Source organism: Galeopterus variegatus, unplaced genomic scaffold (assembly GCF_000696425.1).
Source record: "Galeopterus variegatus unplaced genomic scaffold, G_variegatus-3.0.2 Scaffold7961, whole genome shotgun sequence".
NCBI classification, from domain to species: Eukaryota; Metazoa; Chordata; class Mammalia; order Dermoptera; family Cynocephalidae; genus Galeopterus; species Galeopterus variegatus.
This window is the reverse complement of record NW_007734072.1, coordinates 62,971-84,773: the sequence shown is the minus strand read 5'-3', so window position 1 is coordinate 84,773 and position 21,803 is coordinate 62,971. Positions and strand designations below refer to the sequence as shown.

The window sequence follows — 21,803 nt, the reverse complement described above, 5'->3', positions numbered from 1 at the left end:
CAAAAGCATTTATAAGATCAATAGACTCACATTATCAGATTTCAGGACTTATTATAAAGCCACAGTAATCAAAATGTGTAGAGTTATCATATGAATAGACATACAGATCAATAAAATCAAATAGAAAATAGAGAAATACAATCATGCATATATGATCAGTTAATTTTTTATAATGATGCTAAGGCAATTTAACAGAGAAAAAAATTCTTTTCAATAACTGTTGATTAAACAACTGGATATCTACATTGGAAAAAATGAATAACAATCCTTACACTATACATTAAAAAAATTAACTTTAAGTCATCATAATCCCAAATATAAGAGCTAAAAGTATAAGACTTGTAAACAAAGGGAGGGATTACTGCCATTATAACAGAAACCCTACAGAGCTAGTTTGTCCCTTTCACTGTGTGAGGACACAGCTACATCTATGAACCCAGAAGCAAGGCCTTCACCAAATACTGAATCTGCCAGTGCCTTGATCTTGGACTTGCCACGTGGCAGAACTATGAGCAATTAATTCCTGTTGTGCATAAGCTACCTAATTCATCATAGTTTTTTATAGTAGTCCAAACAGACTAAGAAAAACATCTTCTCACTGCTGGATGTTTCTTGTTCCTCTCTCTAGGCTAAGGTACCTATCATGATATTCCACTTACACAGTCCACAGATGCTGAAGATGCTAGAGAAATCCTTGAGGAAAAGCCTCCCTGAGTCCTTAAAGGTGAGAGTGTGACATTCTCAGGGAAATAAACGGCTGCATTTTCCTGCCTCTGACAGAGGTGGGAAAGAGAATGAGCTTTTACTAAGCATCTACTGTGTGGCAGGATGCATCTCATTTAGTTCATGTAACTTCCCTGTAAGGAGATGCTCATGTCTCAGAAGAGGAAACAGGTCTCAGTAATGTGACTTCCCGGATATTAAAAAAAAATGGGAAAATATTGCTTACTCTGCTGACTCAAAAAACATTTCATTGTTTACATCCAAAAAATGTTTCACAATGACACTGGAAATTTTTCCAAATTTATCTTTAAAAGGCTGATCTAAATACATACTAATTTTTAAACATTTGTGCCAGTTAGGAGGTTAACCACCAGGTATATTATTGGAACATATAATTGGTCAAGTTCTATTTCATCAAAACCCAAGTCTATGTATTACTCATGAAAGAGACCTAGAAATGATTATACACTATTCATTCTTTATGGTGACAATATTTGCTACAAAAGTGTTGAATTTATGCATATTTTTACTTATTTTTTATTTTTAACATTCAGGTGATTACTGAAAGTAGTAACCAATTTTTTAAAGCTTTTTTTCCCACCTAAAAATAGGAGAAGGGGACCAGAGCAAGGAATGGACAATTAAGTATGAAGAGGGAGAACATTAGTGGGAGAGTAGCAGAAGCCTAGTGAGGAACCTATGGAGCATGACAAATGAGCAGAATGGTGTAGAAAGGAGAAAGAGGCATGCAGCTCCAGCTGCTACCACGTTTCTGACACCAGAATCAGCAAAGGAGGAATTCTTCCTTGCAAAGAAAAGACTCTGCTTGGCCATGAGCACTTCCCAGTGGTAAACTTCCTCTTTCTTGTGCCCCAGACCACCCCACCCAATGTCTAGTCCCAGAGCTGTGCCTTTGTTCCCACACAGGAGTTGGTCTTACATAGTGCACACCACTGTGTAGCCCATGCCACTCACACAGCCATGTTTTGTCACCTGTGCGGCCAAGAATGCTCACATGGCCCCAACTGCTTGGCCACATGTGCAGCCCCAACTTCCCAGCCACCCACACAGCACCCCCCAGCTGCCTGCATAGCCCCTCCCACCCATAGGGAGCCAGCCATCCAGCTGCCCATCTAGCCCCAGCCACTCCAGCCAAACACAGATGTCCATTCCTAGCTGAGTATGTGGTCCCATCTGCCCACATGGCTGAAATATTCTGGCCACCCAAGAGGCCCCAGCCAACCCCACCACCCTGCCCACCAGGGTGGCCCCAGACATCTAGTCACTTACTTGGCCCCATCTGCCATAGCTGCCCATTTGGCCCCACCCACCCCATTGTTCATGTAGCTCTAGCCACAGACCACATTAAACTACTGAGTCTACCTGGAACCAAAACTAAAACCCCACCCAAGGGGCAATATAAAACCAAATCTACAGGAGGGATTCTCTCTACTCAAAAGCCACTTCAAAGTAGTAGAAGCAACCACTCCATCAAATGACATTAACACTGAGATACTAGAATATGAAAAATGAGAAACTATTACACCACCAAAGGAATACTATAGTTCTTAAATACCAGAGCCCCCAAACAACAGGAAACACATGAAATGCCTGAAAAGGAATTCCAAGAAACAATCATAAAGAAACTTAGAGAGATACAAGACTCAGACAGATGACACAACAAAATAAGAAAAACAATCTAAGACAGGAAGGAAGAAATTTACAAAGAGATTAATGCCATACCAAAAACCAAAAAATGTAGCAGAACTACTGGAACTGAAAGACTCATTCAACAAAATAAAAACAACAATTAAGAACTTAAGTGGTATGCTAGAACAAGTGGAAGAAAGAATTTCTGATCTTGAAGACAGCCTTTTTGAAATAACTCAAGTGGACCAAAAAATAGAAAGAAAGAAAAACAGAAGAAAAAAAAAGAATTTTAAAAAATGAAGAAAATTTAAGAGAGCTATCAGACAAACTTAATCACATGAACATCCACCCACCATGGGTGTTCCAGAAGGGGAGAAGAAAGGTAAAAGCATTGAAAACTTATTCAATGAAATAATAGCAGCAAACTTCCCAGGTATTGGTAGAGATACAAACTGCCAGATCCAAAGGCTCAAAAATCCCCAAACAGATTCAATTTAAACAGGTCCTTTCTGAGACACATTGTAGTCAATCTGTCAAAAGTCAAAGACAAAGACAGAATCCTAAAAATAGCAAGAGAAAAGCATTCTCACCTATAAGGGAGTCCCCATAAGAATAAAAGTAGACTTTCAGCAGAAATTCTACAAGCCAGAAAAGAATGATAATATACTCAAAATACTAAAAGAAAAAGACTACCAGCCAAGAATACTATACCCAGCAAGGCTATCCTTCAGAAATGAAGGAGAAACAGTGTATTTCCCAAATAAACAAAAACTGGTAGAGTTCACCTCCACACAATGAGCTCTACAAGAAGTCCTCAAGGGAGTCTTGCACCTGGAACCCAAAAAATAATAAGCACCACCATGAATATATAAGAAAAAACAAACCCTACTGATAGAGCATATATGCAAATGGGAAAGTGAAAAACAATACCATAACACCTCAAAAAAAAAAAAAACAATAAATACTGGAGACAAACAATAAAAGGGGAAGAAGGAACAAAAGATATTTAAAACAACATACAAAAGCAATTAAGTGCCAAGAGTAAGACAATACATTTCCATAATAACCCTACATGTAAATGGATTAAATTTGCCACTCAAGGGCTGAGCCCATGGCGCACTCGGGAGAGTGGGGTGCTGGTAGCGCAGCAGTGCTCCCGCTGCAGGTTCAGATCCTACATAGGGATGGCCGGTGCGCTCACAGCGCTCACTGGCTGAGTGCAGTGCGGCTGGTCTCAAAAAGGACAAAAAAAAAAATTTGCCACTCAAAAGATATAGATTGGTCTAATGAATTAAAAACCTCAACCCAACTATATACCACCTACAAGAAACCAACTTCACCTGTAAGGAGTCACACAAACTAATAGTGAAGAGATAGAAAATATACACCATGCAAATGGAAACAAAAAATGGGCAGGAGTAGCCATTCATGTATCAGATAATATATAGATTGTACAAAAATTATAAAGAGAGAGAGAAGGGGGTGCTATATAATAATAAAGGGAACCTACCACCAAGAAGACATAACAATCATAAATATATATGCACCCAATATCAGAGCACCAATATATATAAAACAAATACTATTAGACTTAAAGAAAGAGAAAATTTAAGAAAATAATAGTTGGGGACATGACGCCCCTCTATCAACACTGGGCAGATCATCTAGGCAACAAATCAACAGAGAAACACAGGATTTAAGCTACACTTTAGACCAATTAGACCAGGCAGATATTTACAGAACATTTCATCCAACAACTACAGAATACACCTTCTTCTCATTAGCACATGGAACATTCCCCAAGACAGATCACATGTGAGGTCACAAATCAAGTCCCCCCAAATTTGAGAAAACTGAAATTATTTCAAGTATTTTCACAGACTACAACAGATTAAAACTAAAAATCAATATCAGGTGAAACTTTGGAACCATACAAATACATGGAAATAAAACAACATTCTCCTGAATGACCTATGCATTAAGGAAGAAATTAAACAGGAAATTTAAAAATTTCTTGAAATTATGAAAATAAAGACACATCATCCCAAAACCTATGGCATACAGCAAAAGCAGTACTAAAATGGAAGTTTATTCCAATAAATACTTACACCAAAAGAATAGAGAGATTTCAAATAAACAACCCAATACTATACCTCAAAGAACTAGAAAAACAACAATGATGCAACCCTAAAATTAGTAGAAAGAAGGAAATAATTAAGATCAGAGCAGACGTAAATGTAATAGAGACCAAAAATACAATACAAAAGATCAACAAAAGAAAAAGTTAATTTTTGAGAAGATAAAAAATAGGCAAATCACTAGCCAGGGTAACTAGAAAAAGACAAATAACAAAATTCAGAAATGAAAAAGGAGATATCACAACTGATTCTACAAAAATACAAAAAATCATTACAAATTATTATGAACAACTATACAGCAATAAATTTGAAAACCTGGAGGAAATGGATACATTTCCAGACACATACCCCCTACTATGACTGAACCAGGAAGAAACAGAAAACCTGCCCAGACCAATAATGATCAAGAAGATTGAAGTAGTAATCAGAAATCTTCCAACAAAGAAAAGCTCAGGACTGGATGGCTTTACTGCTGAATTTTAACAAACTTTTAAAGAGGAATTAATACCAATTCTTTTCAACTATTCCAAAATATTGAAATGGAGGCCATTCTCCCAAACTCACTCTATTTAGCCAGTATCACCCTGATACCAAAATCAGACACAGATACAACAGCAAAGGAAAACTACAGGCCTATATCCTTGATATACATAGATGTAAAAATCCTCAACAAAATATTAGCAAACAGAAGAAAGCAGCAAATTCAAAAAATTACACATACAAGGCAATAAATGTGATATAGGACATCAACAAAATCTAGGACAAAAATCATATGATCATCTCAATAGACAGAGAAAAAGCATTTGACAAAATGCAACATCCCTTCATAATAAAGATTCTCGACAAATTACATATAGAGGGAAAGTATCTCAAAAAAAAGCTATATATGACAAACTCACTGCCAATATCATCCTGAATGGAGAAATGCTAAAAGCTTTTCACTTAAAAACAGGAAAGAGACAGGATGCCCACTCTCACCACTTCTATTCAACATAGTATTAGAAGTACTTGCCAGAGCAATCAGGCAAGGGAAAGAAATAATGGGCATCCAAAGTGGAAAAAACGAAGTCAAATTGTCCTTATTCTCAGATGACATGATTCTACATATAGAGAAAAGTAAAGACTCTACAAAAAAATTCTTAGAGCTGATAGCAAATTCAGTAATGTTGCAGTATACAAAATCAATATACAAAAATTGGTAGCATTAATACTCCAACAATGAGCTAGTAGAATAAGAAAGCAAGCCCATTTACAATAACTCTCCCCAAAATAAAATACCTCAGAATAACTTTAACCAAGCAACTACAAGTCACTGCTGAAAGAAATTAAAGAGTGCATCAAAGATGGAAAGACATTCCATTTTTACAGATTGGAAGAATTAACACTGTGAAAATGTCCATACTATCCAAAGCAATCTACAGGTTCATTGCAATGCCCATCAATATACCAATAATTTTCTTCACTGAAATAGAAAAACTATCCTAAAATTCATATGAAAAAGACACCAAATAGCCAAAGCAATACAGAGCAATAAATAAATAAATAAATAAATAAATAAATAAAACCAGAAGCATTAACCTACCTGACTTCAAACTATACTACAGAGCTATAGTAACCAAACTAGCATGGCACTAGGATAAAAGTAGGCACACACACTTATGGAACTAAATACAGCACTCAGAAATCAATCAACATTCTTACAGCCAACTGATCTTTGACAATGGCACCAAGAACATACATTAGGAAAAGGAAAGACTTCATAAATGGTGCTGGGAAAACTGCATATCCATATGTAGAAGAATGAAATTAGACCTGTACCTCTCACCATATACCAAAATCAACTCAAAATTCATTAAAGACTTATATATAAGACCTATAAACTATAAAACTGAAACTATAAAACTCCTAAAGAAAAACATAGGGGAAACACTTCAGAATGTAGCACTGGGGAAAGACTTATTGACTAAGACCCCAAAAGCACAGGCGAAAAAGAAACAAATGGAATCATATCAAACTAAAAATCTTCTGCACAGCAAAAGAAACAGTTAACAATGCAAAGACAATATAAAGAATGGGAAAAATATTTGCAAACTATGCATCCAACAAGGGATTAATATTCAGAATATGCAAGGAACTCAAACAACTTAACAGTAAAAAATAGTAAACTGATTAAAAAATGAGCAAAGGAGCTGAATAGGTATTTTTCAAGAAAAAATATACAAATGGCCAGCAGATGCATTTAAAAATGCTCAACAACACTAATCAGTGGGGAAATGCAAATCAAAACTACATTGAGATACCACCTCACCCCAGACTGACTGACTATTATTAAAAAGATAGAATATACAAATGCTGGTGAGGATACAGAGAAAGGGGAACACTTCTACTCTGTTTTTGGACTGTAAATTAGTATAACCATTATGGAAAATGGTATGGAAGTTTCTCAAACAACTACAGGTAGAACCACCATATAATCCAGTAATCCCACTGCTGAGTATATCCCTAAAGGAATGGAGATCATCATGTCAAAGGGATACCTGCACTCCCATGTTTATCACAGCTCTATTTATAATAGCTAAGAGTTGGAGCCTAAATGCCCATTGATGGATGACGGGATAATAAAAATGTGATATATATATACACAATGGAATACTACTCACCCATAAAAAGGAGTGAAATTCTGCCATTTGCAGCAACATGGATGAGCTTGGAGAAAATCATGTTAAGTGAAATAAGCCAGGCACAGAAAGAGAAATACCACATGTCCTCACTCATAAGGGGGCATGACAGAGAGAGGAGAGAGGAGAGAGAGAGAGAATACAACAATCACAGTAACATATTGAACTTTCAGGAAGAGAAAATAGAACTTGGGTTACTACAAGTGGAAAAGGAAGAGAGGGAGCTGGGCCAGTGAGAAATTGGTTAATAGACACAAAGAATGATTCTGTATTATAATAATGAATAAGTTAATTTTCCTGATTTGACCATCACATATTGTACACAAGTATTGATAGTCACCTCTGTATTCCACAAATACGTATAATCAATTAAGTTTCAATAAAAAAAAATAGAAGCTGAATTTACATAGGACGTCCAGCTGGAACCTCAGGGTTTGAAACAATGGCAGCATAGAAGCTGTGGTTTCAACAGCAAGCACTCCTTGGCCTTACCTTACAGCAGCCACTAGGCTTCATTTGTGAACTCTTCTAACCTAAAAGCACTCATACAAGGAGAGTATAGTTCTCTTCTCCCTCTGTTACAGATGATGGATCTATGGCAAAGAGAACTTGAAAAACTTGCCTAACAAATTACTGCTGGGACCAGGAATATAATTCACGTAGCCTATTTCAACTCTCCTTAGTCCACCTCCATGTTTTGTGCAAAACAGGACCTCTCAAAACTAAATGCTGGCAAAAATGAGGAGAAACTGGATCATGCATACATTTGTCCTGGGAATGTTGAATGTCACAGCCACACTGAACAAACAATTTGTAAGTTTCATTAAAAACTAAACATGAAAATACATGCCTGAGCATTTTCCCCAGAGAAATATGTTTATGTTCACACAAAAATATATATACAAATTATAACCACAAAAATATCACCTTACCCCAGTTAGAATGGCTATTGTTTGTCAAAAGACAAAAATAACAAATGCTGGCAAGGATGTAGAGAAAGCGGAACTATTATGCAGTGCTGGTGGGAATGTAAATCAGCACAGTCATTATGAAAAACAGTACAGAAGTCTCTCAAAAAATTAAAAATAGAACTATAATATAATTCAGCATTCCCGTTATTGGATAAATATCCAAAGGAAATTAAATCAATATGTCAAAGAGATATCTGCACTTCCATATTTATTGTGGCACTACTAAAAATGTTTAAAGTAATGGATATGGTAATTACCCTGATTTGATCATCATATGATATATACATGCATTGAAACACCGCACTGTATCCCATGAATATGTACAATCATTATGTATCAATTATAAAGAAAAAAGTATAGATAGATAGGTAGATAGATATGGATGTCTATACAGCTTTGTTTGAATTCTCCAAAACCTAGAAAGAACCCAGATGTTCTTCAGTAGATAAACGGTTAAATGAACTGTGGTATTTCCACACTTTGCAATACGACTGTGCAATAAAAAGGAATGAAGTTTTGATACCTGCATTAACTTGGATGAATCTTCAGACAATTACACTGAGTGACTCCATCTGGGCCTGGAGCATTGGGTAGAGAAAAAGAATTCAGTACTGAGAATCTTTCCAACCTAGACCCACATAGGGACCACACCTAACAAGCACCTGGAAACCATGGGGAATCCCAATCAATGCTTTGCGGCATCTGTGCTGGCCCCTGAGGGATGCACAGTGCCTCTGCAGAGGAACTTTGGGAGCTTCCTTTTTTGCTGCTGTCCTGTCATGTGCCATCTGTACAGCAACCTGGATTGAAGCATCCTCTGTTGGTGCCTCTAAACTTGGCTCAGATAACCCTAACTATCCAGTGTACACAGACCTCTCTCCTATGGTTAGGGCACTGTCACACCCTGGAAACAGAAGGTGGGGCCCAGTGAAAGGAGAAACACAGAGAGGAAAGCCCCTAAGTACCAGAAGAGAATTGGTTTGGAATCCTCCCCACCAAACTTGCACAGTGGGGAAACCCACCTCCTCTTATATCCCAAACATATCCCTAGTTCCTAATGTTACTATTTTACAATAAGACATATAATGGAAAACATTACATATTTATAATGAATACAAACTAATATTTATGATCTCAATTTCTTCTCTGTAACCTGAGGGAACCATTGCTTGATCTGACTACAAGCCAGATCTCATTAAATTAAAAATTTGATAAAAATTTCTTATTGCCTTAGCAAAAGAAAAAGGCCCTTGAGAAATCTTGTGAGATATCCTGATTTTAACAGACTGATCTGATGTTGTGAGCAGATTCTAGGTGCTGAATTCCCAAAAGTTCAGATGCCTTTTGACACCACAGATAATTGTCAAGAGTATTAAGTAAAAGAACTGTAATCAAATTAACACGTAAGAATTCTTGAATATTTGCTATGTATTAGAAATATCTCACTTAATTGTTACACCAACATTTGGAGGCACGTTCAAAGCTAAGCCTATTTTGTAGATGAAGAAACTGAGACAGTCTGTAACTTTATCAAGTTTACACAATGACAGTGCCAGGATCTTCAACTTAGCACTTGAAAGCAAGTACTAAAAGTACTAATCACAAATTCTAACTTTTTTGTTCCATTGTATAATGACAGAGTTCAATTTGTTTAATGAGAAAGATTTGTATACATAAATTGCATTGGTCTAAATATTTTACAATGCGAATATTTTTAAAAGATATTTTTGCTAAGGTAAAAAAAGATAAGAGCATAAAAACCAGTTGACAGAAATGCCTATTTATTAAGTACCTTACGATCATAAAAATTCCATGATTTCATAGAAACACTCCTTGTCCTGGTCAAACACAGGGAACTTCACCATCCCCTTGTAATGTGCTGACCCTCCCGCTTTGTTGAATGCAATAGGTTTATGGGACCGTCTTCCACATGAACCAGGGAAACCCGTTCAAGCTAAAGGCCCTGGTGGACAAGTGGCCTGATTTTAATACAGTGGTTGTCCGCCCTCAGGAGCAGGTAAGGTGCCAGCTGTGGAATGAATATGCCTCTGTGTTCATTTTTGCCGTGTGCCTACCACATGCCTGGCAATATGGTCAACCCTGAGAGATGCAGAAATGAATCAGAGTGACGGTCAACAAGTCTCCGTCCTCAAGAAGCTCACAGCCTGGAGGAGAACAGTAATAAGTACACACGTAAATTACGGCATGGAGTGAAATGTGAAGGAACAGAATGCGAACAGAATACGGAGGTAGTACAGGGAGAAAGCTGATTAAAAGTATATGTGGTACACTTTCATACTTATCCATTTTTTTATTTGTTTTTTAGATAATCCCCCAATCAGCATTCTGCTGATGTTAAAGACCAAACACACTTTGTTATTTCTTGCATTCAGCTCAAGGGAATTAAAGGAAACCAATGGAAGGTCGTACTAATTTGAGATCGTGTTGATGGCACAGAGAAGAAGCTGATCTTTTGTTATGGACATTAAAGGAGCATTTTCTAGGCTAGACTCCTATATTTTAATAAAGCAGACCTTGGTTTCATTTTCAACTATTAGCCTAAGGGAGAAGGAGGGGGAATATTTCCTGTCTTTAACAAACACCAGCCTTGAAACCACACCAACTAATTCACACTAGATCACAACTTCTTACTGTAGTACTGTCTTCAAATTGAAATGCTGCACTGTATTGTCATCAACTGTCACCAGTAAAGTCAGTAAAACAGGGCACAAGAAAAAAAAAACAGATGTGGTACTAGAGGTCACAGGAAGAGAATCAACGTTGCTCCCTAATGGAAATTTTCCTAAAACTAGATGTTAAAGATAAATAATACCATTTATAAGCCAGGCAGGAAAATAGCTATTTTCCAAGCAGACAAAAGGGCAATTGCAAGACCTAATGCCTAAAACAGCAGAGCAAATTAGAGAAAATTAAGAAGCAAATGATTTAATAAAAGGGAAAAAGGAAAAATCTTAAATTAAGGCTAGGTTAAGTAGAATATGTATATCTGTATAATGAATACTCTGCTGGCTATGGCTATTAAAATTATGTTCATAAAGAATTTTTAATGACATGGTAAAATAGCACTGTATCTCATGAAAAGAATACAAAATTGTATATTTAGACTGTTAACAGCTGTGTGAAGATATTCATATAAAATACTGGAAGTAAATATGTCTGATTGAAAATTAGCAGAGGTTGTTTCTGCATGGCCCCATTATTGGCTGAGTTTTAATTGATGTCTTTCTATTTCTTACATTATCCTTTCTTTCAAATTCTCAATAGCAAAACATTAATTTTTTTTTTTTTTTTTTTTTTTTTTTGGACGGGTAAGGGGATCGCAGCCCTCGGCACGGTTTGGTCTGCACCACGCGCAGCCAGTGAGCACACCGGACATCCCTATATAGGATCCGAACCCGCGGCCTTGGCGCTACCAGCACCACACTCTCCCGAGTGAGCCATGGGCCAGCCCATAATTTGTTTTTAATTAGCTAAAATTAGGGCCGGCTAGTTAGCTCACTTGGTTAGAGCATGGTGCTGATAACACCGCGGTACAAGGTTCGATCCCTGTACTAGCCAGCCATAATAAATAAATTAATAAACTAACTAATTAATTTAATATTTTTATGTCTAAAAATGTATAATTCTACTTTAAAATATCATGTAAAAATAAAATTTATAAATACAGAAATATTAAACACAATATCATTTTTGTATAACTTAGTTAGAAGTGAAATTAGTAAAATATTATAAGAAGAAGTTTAATTTTCAATAGATACCTGAATGAGAAATAATTTTGACCAGTAGTATCATTGCTGAGCAGAAAGTTTATTTTTGTTTAATTTTCCAGATAATGGAGGAAAAAAGCTTTCTAATTCTGCACTGGTTGAAGTAACTTTTTCCTCTTATCTATTCCGTTGTATTCAAATAGTCTCATCTTAGGTTTGATAAATTTGCTAGATATATTTGAATTAGTACTTTTGTTTGTTTGTTTGATGATATTGTGGTTAGTTTAACGATGGCAACACTATTTCTTTTTTAACGAAAGCGTATCTAGTCTATTATCTTTTTTTCTTTGGTTTCACCGTTTTATAGATGGATACTCTAATCCTGTTACCTGTACTGACTTTAATAATGACACGTTTATAGCCTACATGTTCTAAAAATCCATTCACTAGATCAAGACTTATTCTTCTGGCTAAAGATTTCACTTGTCAATGGTTATTTTTACTCCTTTACTTGAGTTTTATGGAGATACAGAATAACGATTTTAAATGAATTATCTTCATTCAATTGAAAACTTTAAAGCAATAGCTGAATTAGGAATAATTTTTGTTCAGAACATTTTTTATTATTAATTGGATAAAGGAGTTCTTGACTCCACAATGTAAATAATTCCTAAGTAAAGGCAGTATTCCAGCAGAAAATACTAATTTTAGTATTTAAAAATATCACAATATAAAAGAATACTAAAAACTAGTATGGCAATCACTAAATACAAATATTTTGGTTGATTTTCCTTTCCTAACCCAAACCCAAACAGGAGATGACAGATGACCTTGATCACTACACCAATACCTACCAAATCTATTCCAAGGACCCCGAGAAATGTCAGGAATTCCTTGGCTCACCAGAAGTCATCAACTGGAAACAACATTTGCAGATTCAGAGTAAGGGGTCTGGGATGTGTGCCAACTGCCAGATTTCCTGTGTCTACATCTGTAGGGTTGCTTTTCACCTTGAACAAGTACCCCTGCACCCCACACACCTGTCCTCTAAGCTCTGGACACTCAGCCTGATGTCCATTCTTTGACTCAGCTACCACCACCTCCACAGTGAATTAGAACCTGAAAACTGCTGTGTATGGGGTTTACACAGGAAATTGTGAGTAAGGTAATTTCTTAGTAGCTGAGGACCCATGATTTATCCTCTGATGTGCCCAGGATCTATTAAAAAGCATGGGTATGAAAACAGATCTTCCCCTCTGCCTCATCTCTGTTCTATCACACTGTCAAATCTACAAAGGAGTATTTTAGTGGTTAAGAACATGCTGTCTGGAATCAGACTACCTAACATTGTGACCTTGCTGGGTCTGTTATTAGCTGTGTGATCTAGGGCAAGTGACTTCTTTGTGGATAAGTTTCCTTACATATAAAAATGATTTCAATAGTACCTAAAACAGAGAGTCTTTAAACATTAAATGAGATCTTAAATGGTAAATGCTTAGCACTATCCTGGTTTTATTAATTAGGTTTTCAAACCATCCCAAAGTAGCAAGTTAAAAAAATAATCATTTGTTAGCTCATAATCATATGGTTCAGCAATTTGGATTATGCTCAGCTAGGTGATTCTTCTGCTAGTCTCACTAGATTCACCCATGTGGTTGCAGTCAGTTGGAGGGGTGTCTATGAGCTGGTAGGACTAGTTTAGTCATGATCCTAGGTCTAGATATTGATGCTAGCTTGTTTGTGCTAGCTATTGACTGCAGTGATGGAAGTAAATTGGGCAACAAATAGAAGTCACTGAGTTCTCAGGAGCAGAAAGAAAAGGCAAGCCCCAGCACAAATTTTTCAAATCTCATGTTGAATCATGTTTGCTATTGTTTCTTTGGCCAAAGCAAGTTACATGGCTAAGCCCAGGGTCAGTTCAGAAGAGAACATCATGATAGTGAGGCAGAAACAAACTGGGACCATTATAGCAACTATCTACTGCCTTGAGTGCATGGAAATTGTTCAATAAATTTTAGTTATTTTGTTTATATGTCCTCTCTTCTGGTAGTCATAACTGTTCTACGATGTATTCAGGACTTGTGGCATTATCCCAATTTTAAATTTTAAAACAAGTGAGAGTGAGGTAGCCATTATCATAGAAAGCCTATATCATGATTGAACACAAGATTCAATGACACTAAACCCACAAACTTCCCAACTCAGTCAGGCAGCTTTTCTGAAACATTAAAATGAATAATGACATCTCATAGAATTCCTCATTTTCCCCATCAAGGTTCACAGTCCAGCCTGGATAAAGTGATAGAAAATCTTGTAGCCATTAATTTCGGCAAGGTCAAGCATACACGATGCATCCTCTATATGATGCACGAGACAGCAAGGAAATTGTTTCCTTCCCTGGTGGATGCAAAGAACTTACCACCCAACGATGGCGTCCCCACGTCCATGTAAGTTTGATAGAAGACACTGCACTATTCACACCTCTCACTATTGAAGTAGCCTTCTGTATTAGTTTTCAGGGGCTGCCATGAAAAAAATGATCACAAACTGCATGGCTTAAAACAACAGAAAATTATTCTCTCACAGTTCTGGAGTAGAGAAGTTCAAAATCAAGATGCAGGCAGGACTGTCCTCCCTCTAAAGCCCTGTGGGGAGAATCCTTCCTAGGCTTGCGGCTGCGTCCCTCCAGTCTCCAACCCACCTTCACATGTTCACGTGGCTTTCTCCTCTGTGTCCTCTCCTCTTTTCTCTGTTAGAAGGACTCTCGTCATTGGATTTAACACCCGCCAAATAATCCAGGATAACTTCATACTCAGATCCTTCACTTAAGCATCCTTACATCTTCAAAGACCCTTTCTTTAAATAAGGTCATATTCACAGATACTGGGGGGACATATCGTTTATGGGAGGCACCATTTAACCTGTGATACCTCCTAACTTCTCTTCCTGCTTCTGCTTTGGCCTCCCTACAACCTATTTTCTGCAAAATAGTCAGAGTAATTTTTTTACAATTTAAATTAGGCCATGTCCCTCCCCTGCTTAAAAGATTCCAGTACCTCTCTCTAGAACTCATCTCGTCTCTTGCTTATTCCTTCCAACACTGGCCTTTCACTTCCTACTTGACCATCACAGACATGGGCCACTTGAATTAGCTCTTTCCTTTGCCTAAAATAACTTTCCCCCACCCAATCTACACATACGACTTCTTTTGCTATTCAGAACAACTCAAATGTTATCTCACAGAGCCCTAGCTAAACTGCCCTGCCTAAAGTCACTTCCCAGTTATTCTCCACATGTTAACCAATTTTATTTTCATAATAGCACTTATGATTATTTGAAATTAGCTAATTTATTTAACCTATTTTCTTATTTGATGTTTGAATCTTCCCAAATAATATTACAAACCCCACAAGAGCAAGAACTTTCTCTATGTTGTTCACTGATAGATCCTCAACAGCAAAAACGGTGCCTGGCACGTAGTAGGTGCTTAATAAATATGCATTTAATGAATTCACTTCACAGAACTAAAGGTTTCCAATAAAGAGAAATAAATGAATTATACATTTTTCCAAATCAATTTTTAGTTTAATACTGAATAGAATTGATAGCTGATGGTGGGGATTTGGCCCTCTGTGTGACACACATGTGGAACAGCTTTAGTCACATTGTAAAGCACATTATAATCTGGAAGACAACACTACATCTAGAGCCTCTTGTCTGCTCTATGAAATAGGCAGGGTAGGAGACATTCCCTTTCTCCTGACAGAAAGAAGACTCTCATGATGAAGTGGCTTGATCACCATGCAGATGGTTAAGGGCCTAACTGGGGATCAAGTCAAGATCTTCTAGTTCCACATCCTGGGCTCTTTCCAGGATGCTTCCAGAAACCCCTTTACACCACTGCAGAAGTCTTTAGAATTCAGTATGTCATAACAGTTGTCATGTCCACTCCACATTGCTGTCCCTCTGGACTTTGCTTTCAACACGATGGCCAAGGACCCTCTGACATCAGCATTCCAAGATTCCACAATTCTAAGATCTGGCTTTACTGCTTGCTAGCATGAGCTTCAGTGCACTTATTTATTTTCTCTGTAACTTTTTCCTTCTCTGTAAAATGAGAATAAGAATACTTGAGCTGTCTAACTTGGAGGGTTATAACCAAAGCCAAATGAAACACGTATAGCTAATGTTTATGGAGTGCTTACTATCTGCCATGTGCAGGTTCTAAATGCCTACACCCGTTGGCTCGTTTAAGCCTCACAATGCTCCTATAAGGGAGGTGTGATTATCATCTCTAGCCATCAGATAAAGAAATGGAGGAAGTGGGAGATGAGGTAATCAGCCCCAGGTCATATCAGTAGTACTGACATGAAGTCACACAGTCGGGCTGCAGAGCAGACACCCTTAGATATGCTCTTATTTGTCTCCCAGGACAATTTGGGGGAAAACAAACATAATACTTCACTGTATATGTAATGTTAAGAATTGTTTGTTTCTCTTGTTCCCAATAGCAACCAAGAAATGTTTCAAATCTCATCCCTGGATGTCACCCATGCTGCCGTGGTGAATAAATTCTGGCATTTTGGTGGCAATGAGAGGAGCCAGAGATTCATTGAGTGCTGTATCCGGGCCTTCCCCAGCTTCTGTCTGCTGGGGCCTGAGGGGAACCCTGTGTCCTGGACCTTGATGGATCAGACTGGAGAGCTGCGGATGGCAGGCACCATACCCGAGTACCGGGGCCAGGCTCTCGTTACCCATATCATCCGTGTCCAGGTCTACTTTCTGGGAAAACTTGGCTTCCCCATGTATTCCCATGTGGATAGGGCCAACTACATCATGCAAAAACTGAACCTCAGCACACACAGTATCTCCATGCCCTGTGACTGGAACCAGTGGAACTGTGTGCCCCTGTGAAGCTGGCCCTAAACGTACCAGAGTGTTGAGTGGGCTGTGCATGTGGCTGGAAGAGTGAATGAATGGACAGAAAGAATAGATTATAAAGGAGTGAACTCTGAGCTCTGGGAAGCAGTAATGAATGTGAACAGGATACCCTGCGTCCTTGCCCTCAAATAGATCATGGACTTCCCTTAGTCTCCTCAGTATGAAGCAAGCCAGGCACTCCTGCTCCCAGATGGGTACAGCTCCCACATTTGCAGGATCATTGTGATGCTTTTGAATCAGTTGCATGCTTTTCTACATTGCTCTTCCTGGAACTCCTAGCTCATTGAGCCTTGCCCATTTGCTAGGAGGTGCATTCTATGATTTTTTTTCTCTGGCTTTCCTTTTACTGGCTTCTGAATAGGTCTTTGAAAAATTATCCTTTCCCAGGTCACTTTCTGAGTCTTGTATCATAATCACATGAAATACACTACATGCACACACACAAAATACATGTGATAAAACAGGGAGAATTATTAAGAAAAAGACTAACTTTCTTTGCTATTAATATCTTCTTTTGCAATTCATAGCCCAGGAAGGAGACATTTCTTCTAAAAGCTGAACTTCTATAATCTCCTTCCCCCAGTCTCCTTATAAGAGATTTTTTTTTGTTTGATTGTGGAAGTTTAATTTATATGGTCCATAAAGGGAGATGAATGTAGAAGGAGGAGAAAGTGGGACACCCAAACCTAGGAAGATAGGTATTTATCAGGGACGCGGGCTGTGGTAGGCTTTGTACAGGGTGGAGACCTGGCAGGGGTCCCACCTGGCAGCAGCATTCTGTTTTGAGATACCGGAACCTTCTGCAGTGATAGCAAGGGTCCTGTGGGAGTATGGTTTATAGAGGAGGCTACCAGAGACGACTTGTACAGGGTGGAGACCTGGCAGGGGTCCCACCTGGCAGCAGCATTCTGTTTTGAGATACCTGAACCTTCTGCAGTGATAGCAAGGGTCCTGTGGGAGTATGGTTTATAGAGGAGGCTACCAGAGACGACGTCATCTCTGAGTCTCCCTAGGAGGTCTGTCCCAACAGTGCTGGAAGAATAATGTCTACTCAGAGGAAAGAAAGAAATGGAATGGCACCAGTTTAAGGCTTGGGACCATCATAGCCCAATTCTTAACACATCAAAATAACAGTTGTGCTTTTTACATTTGAGTACCAGCTAAAACATCACCCCCAGGACTGCCATGAAGTCAACAGGGGAAGACAGGCTTTGTGACACTGAAGTAGGGAGAGGGGACATTGTGACACTCAGAGGAAAAAAAATACCTCATGATACCAGAGAGAGAGAGAGAGAGACTAGATCTCATGATCCTCAGATTATAGGGAGATTGTCTCTTGATATGCAACAGGGAAGAGGAATGTTGACTTTGCATTTATCAGTTAGCTGACTTCAAATAAAGTTATCTGAAAACAGTGCTAATAATAAGCAATTAAAGTCTCCTGTAGCGGATATGAGCCTATTAGTTCTTCCAGTCCAAACCACTAATCCTGAGGTTATTTGTCCAGTGTCTCCAAGCAGTTCTTTAAGGATTCCTTTAGATCTTTACTCAATCTACAGTGAATGATAGAATATTTACTTCCCCCTCTATGCTAAAGCTGCCACAAAATGATGAAAAACACAGGGGATTTTTCATTGACTGTAGGGGTTACCTTCCAGTCTTTTAAATTTACATTAAAAAATTCACTTTGATAAAACTTTTTTATTCTATTTCCAAGCCAGTCTGCAATTTTTAACAATTCCTGTTTAGGAGCTCATAAATTATGTATATATTCATTTATTAACTTAGTTTATTAAAGACTTTAAAATGTTTCAAACTATATTTATAGATTTTATTTTCCTTTTAAAGATTTTTTTTTTTTTTTTTTTTTTTTTGTGACCAGTAAGGAGATCGTAACCCTTGGTTTGGTGTCGCCTGCACCGCACTCAGCCAGTGAGTGCACCGGCCATCCCTATATAGGATCTGAACCCGGGGCCACCAGCGCTGGTGCTTCCGCGCTGCACTCTCCCGAGTGAGCCACAGGGTCGGCCCTCCTTTTATTTTTTTTATTTATTTTTTTTCTTTAAATTTTTATTTTGTCAATATACAATGTGGTTGATTATTATGGCGCATCACCGAAACCTCCCTCCCTCCTCCCTCTCCCTGCTCCCACCCAAGAATGTCCTTTCCGTTTGCTTGTTGTAACAACTTCAAAGAAATTGTAGTTGTTATATCTTCTTCCCCCCACCCCCGGTTTTGTGTGTGTGTGTGTGTGTGTGTGAGTGAATTTATTTATTTATTTTTAGCTCCCACCAATAAGTGCTCTGGCAACAAATGGAATCCATTTAACTAAAAAATAATTCTCATAAGTCTAATAATCAAACTTTGTAAGTATAATAAATTTAGTACATCTACACTATTATGGATGTCCCAAACTTCTAAATAAATTTAGTAATAATCTAACTTAAAATTATGACTGTAAATCAATTACCCAATTATGCATTTCTAGGTAAACTGAAAAGACTCAGTCTAATAAGTCAAACTTGTCACAAGTTACAAGTTTGTAAAATATCGAGTATGCTGAACTTTCTTTAAAGCTGAAATATTAGTACTATGGATCTGATTCTCCTAAAAGTTTGTGTGTTTAATTCTAATTTTTACAAGGGTAGAAAGATGGATCATCATTAAAGAATGTCTTAACATCTTGGATTATTGAAGCTATTGACTACCAGATAGACAGAAGACTGACAAGATTTGTGTTTGTCATCATGATGGTACATGACAAACTTAATATATAGATGCTATATCAGCTGTTTCATAACTTCAAAAGGGAAGTAGTCGCTAAATCCATATCTCAAGATTGGAGTTATTTGTTTTTTTCCCTCTATTCATAAAATTCTTCAGTTCCATCCAGGCTGATTAATTGATTGAGTTTTAGATTATTCAGATGTATAAATATATTTTTCAATGTAAATGTGGAGTTCCTTGAGTTTGACGGGTTCCTAATAAGTGCAAATATTAAAGACCTTTGTAGTTCATGAAATCTTTCATATTCTTAGGACCATACAACTACTAAGGTCATTTAGCAGGAAATGTGACAGAATTTTATATATTTCATGTCAACTTGAGTGTCATTCGCTCTTCATTGTCCTTCTACTGTCATCTTTTCTTGAGTTAGAAAATGTCTAGTTAGGTTGACACCTCCAACCAAGCAGTCAAATTACAAACATCTTGTGCATTGATGTACTGCACTAAAAAAAGCCCCACAATCTCACTTATGTAGCACATCTTGCATAACATCAAGCAATGAGGAAACAAACATTCAGTTCCAAATTGGGAATATTATGGTCTGAATGTTTGTCCAAATCTCAAGTGAAAGCTTAATCCCCAATGTGGCAGTGTTCGGAGGTGGGGACGTTCAGAGGTGATTAAATCATGAGGGCTCTGCCCTTATAAATGGATGAGTTTATTCATGGATTAATGGGTTAATGGATGAATGGATTATCTAGGGAAGGGGACTGGTGGCTTCATAAGAAGAGCAAATGAGCACATCGGAATTCTTTCTCAGCGTCTTGCCATATGATAACCTGTCACCACAGGACTCTGCAGAAAGTCCCCACCAAGAGGAAAGCCCTCACCAGATATGCTCCTGAACCTTGAACTTCCCACACACCAAAATTGTAAAACTAAATTTCTTTTCTTTACAAATTTCCCAGCATTAGGTATTCTGTTTTAGGCAAAATAAAACAGACTATTACAGGAAATTTGTATCAAGAAGTGGGATGTTGCTTATAACAAATAAATGAAAATATGGAAGTGGCTTTGGAACTGGGTAATGGGCAGAGGTTGAAAGAATTTAGAGGAGGCAGCTAGAGAAAGTCTAGATTCTGGTTAGGGCACAGAATACAAGAAGATTAGGGAAAGTTTGAAACTTCTTAGAGATTAGTTAAGTAGTGGTGATTAGAATGCTAATAGAAAAATGGATAGTAAAGGCCATTATGACGATGTCTCAGATGAAAATGAGGAAGATCTTATTGGAAATTATAGCAAATGTCACCCTCGTTATACAGTTGCAAATAGCTTGGCTGAACTGCATCCATACCCAAGGGCTTTATAGAATGTGGAACTTAAGAGTGATAAACTAGGATATTTGGCAGAAGAAATATCTAAGCAGTGAAGCATTCAGTCTGTTGCATGGCTACTTTTAACTGCACGCTGTAAAATGAGAGAAACAAAGGGATTACTTAAAGACAGAATTTATAATTTAAAAAGAAACAGAGCATAAAAATTTGGAATATTTACAGCCTGCCCAGGTAAAAAGCAAAAAGGTGTGTTTGGGAGAGAGTACCAAGACTATTGCTAAGCAACCACTGCTTGCTAAAGAGGTTAGCACTGATCCAGGGGCTAGGCATCAGGACAATGAGAAAAAGACCTCAAAGCTATTTCAGAGATCTTTGAGTCTGCCCTTCCCATCACAGACCCAGAGGCCTAGGAAGACAAAATGGCTTTGAGGAACAGGCCTGTGGCTCACTTCATGGACTCACTGCCCAGGGCCACCTAGAGATGCTGTTTCCCACACCCCAGCTGCTCTGGCTGTTCCAGCCATAGCTAAATTGGCCCCAGATGCTGCTGGACCTGTTGCTTTGGAAGATGCTGCTTTGGTGTTGCCTATGTGGTATTAAGTCTGCAGGCTCACAGAATGAAATGGCTGTGGAAGCATGGTAGCCTTCACCCAGATTTCAAAGGATGTAGGCAAAGGCTTGGAGACCCAGGTTGAGATTTGTCACAGGGGCGGAGTCACTGCAGAGAGCCTCCACTAGAGCAATGTTGAGCAGAAATGTGGGGTTGTAGTTGCAGCAGAGAATCCCAACCAGGGCCATGCATGGTGGAGCTGTGAGAGCATGTTTGCCACTAGGACCCCAGAACTGGAGAGCTACAGTGGGCTAAGCCCAGGAAGGCCATAGGGATGGGGCTGACAAAGGGGCTGACATGGGG

General features: G+C 38.1%; 1 protein-coding gene across 1 annotated transcript; it reads left to right on the top strand.

The window, feature by feature from the left end:
• Positions 1-670: 670 nt before the first annotated feature.
• On the top strand, positions 671-16,802 carry LOC103608043 (glycine N-phenylacetyltransferase-like). Its single transcript, XM_008592490.1, has 5 exons — positions 671-724; positions 10,070-10,177; positions 12,704-12,830; positions 14,164-14,335; positions 16,400-16,802. Exons 1-5 carry the CDS (start codon positions 671-673, stop codon positions 16,800-16,802), a joined length of 864 nt encoding a protein of 287 aa, XP_008590712.1.
• Positions 16,803-21,803: the final 5,001 nt, after the last annotated feature.

What these genes read in the sequence shown, in the direction of transcription:
- LOC103608043 (XM_008592490.1), top strand. Translation starts at nt 671, where the DNA reads ATGCTGAAGATGCTAGAGAAATCCTTGAGGAAAAGCCTCCCTGAGTCC. An exon ending in GCCTCCCTGAGTCCTTAAAG is followed by an intron (nt 725 to 10,069) that starts GTGAGAGTGTGA and finishes TGAATGCAATAG; the next exon opens with GTTTATGGGACCGTCTTCCA. An exon ending in ACAACATTTGCAGATTCAGA is followed by an intron (nt 12,831 to 14,163) that starts GTAAGGGGTCTG and finishes TTCCCCATCAAG; the next exon opens with GTTCACAGTCCAGCCTGGAT.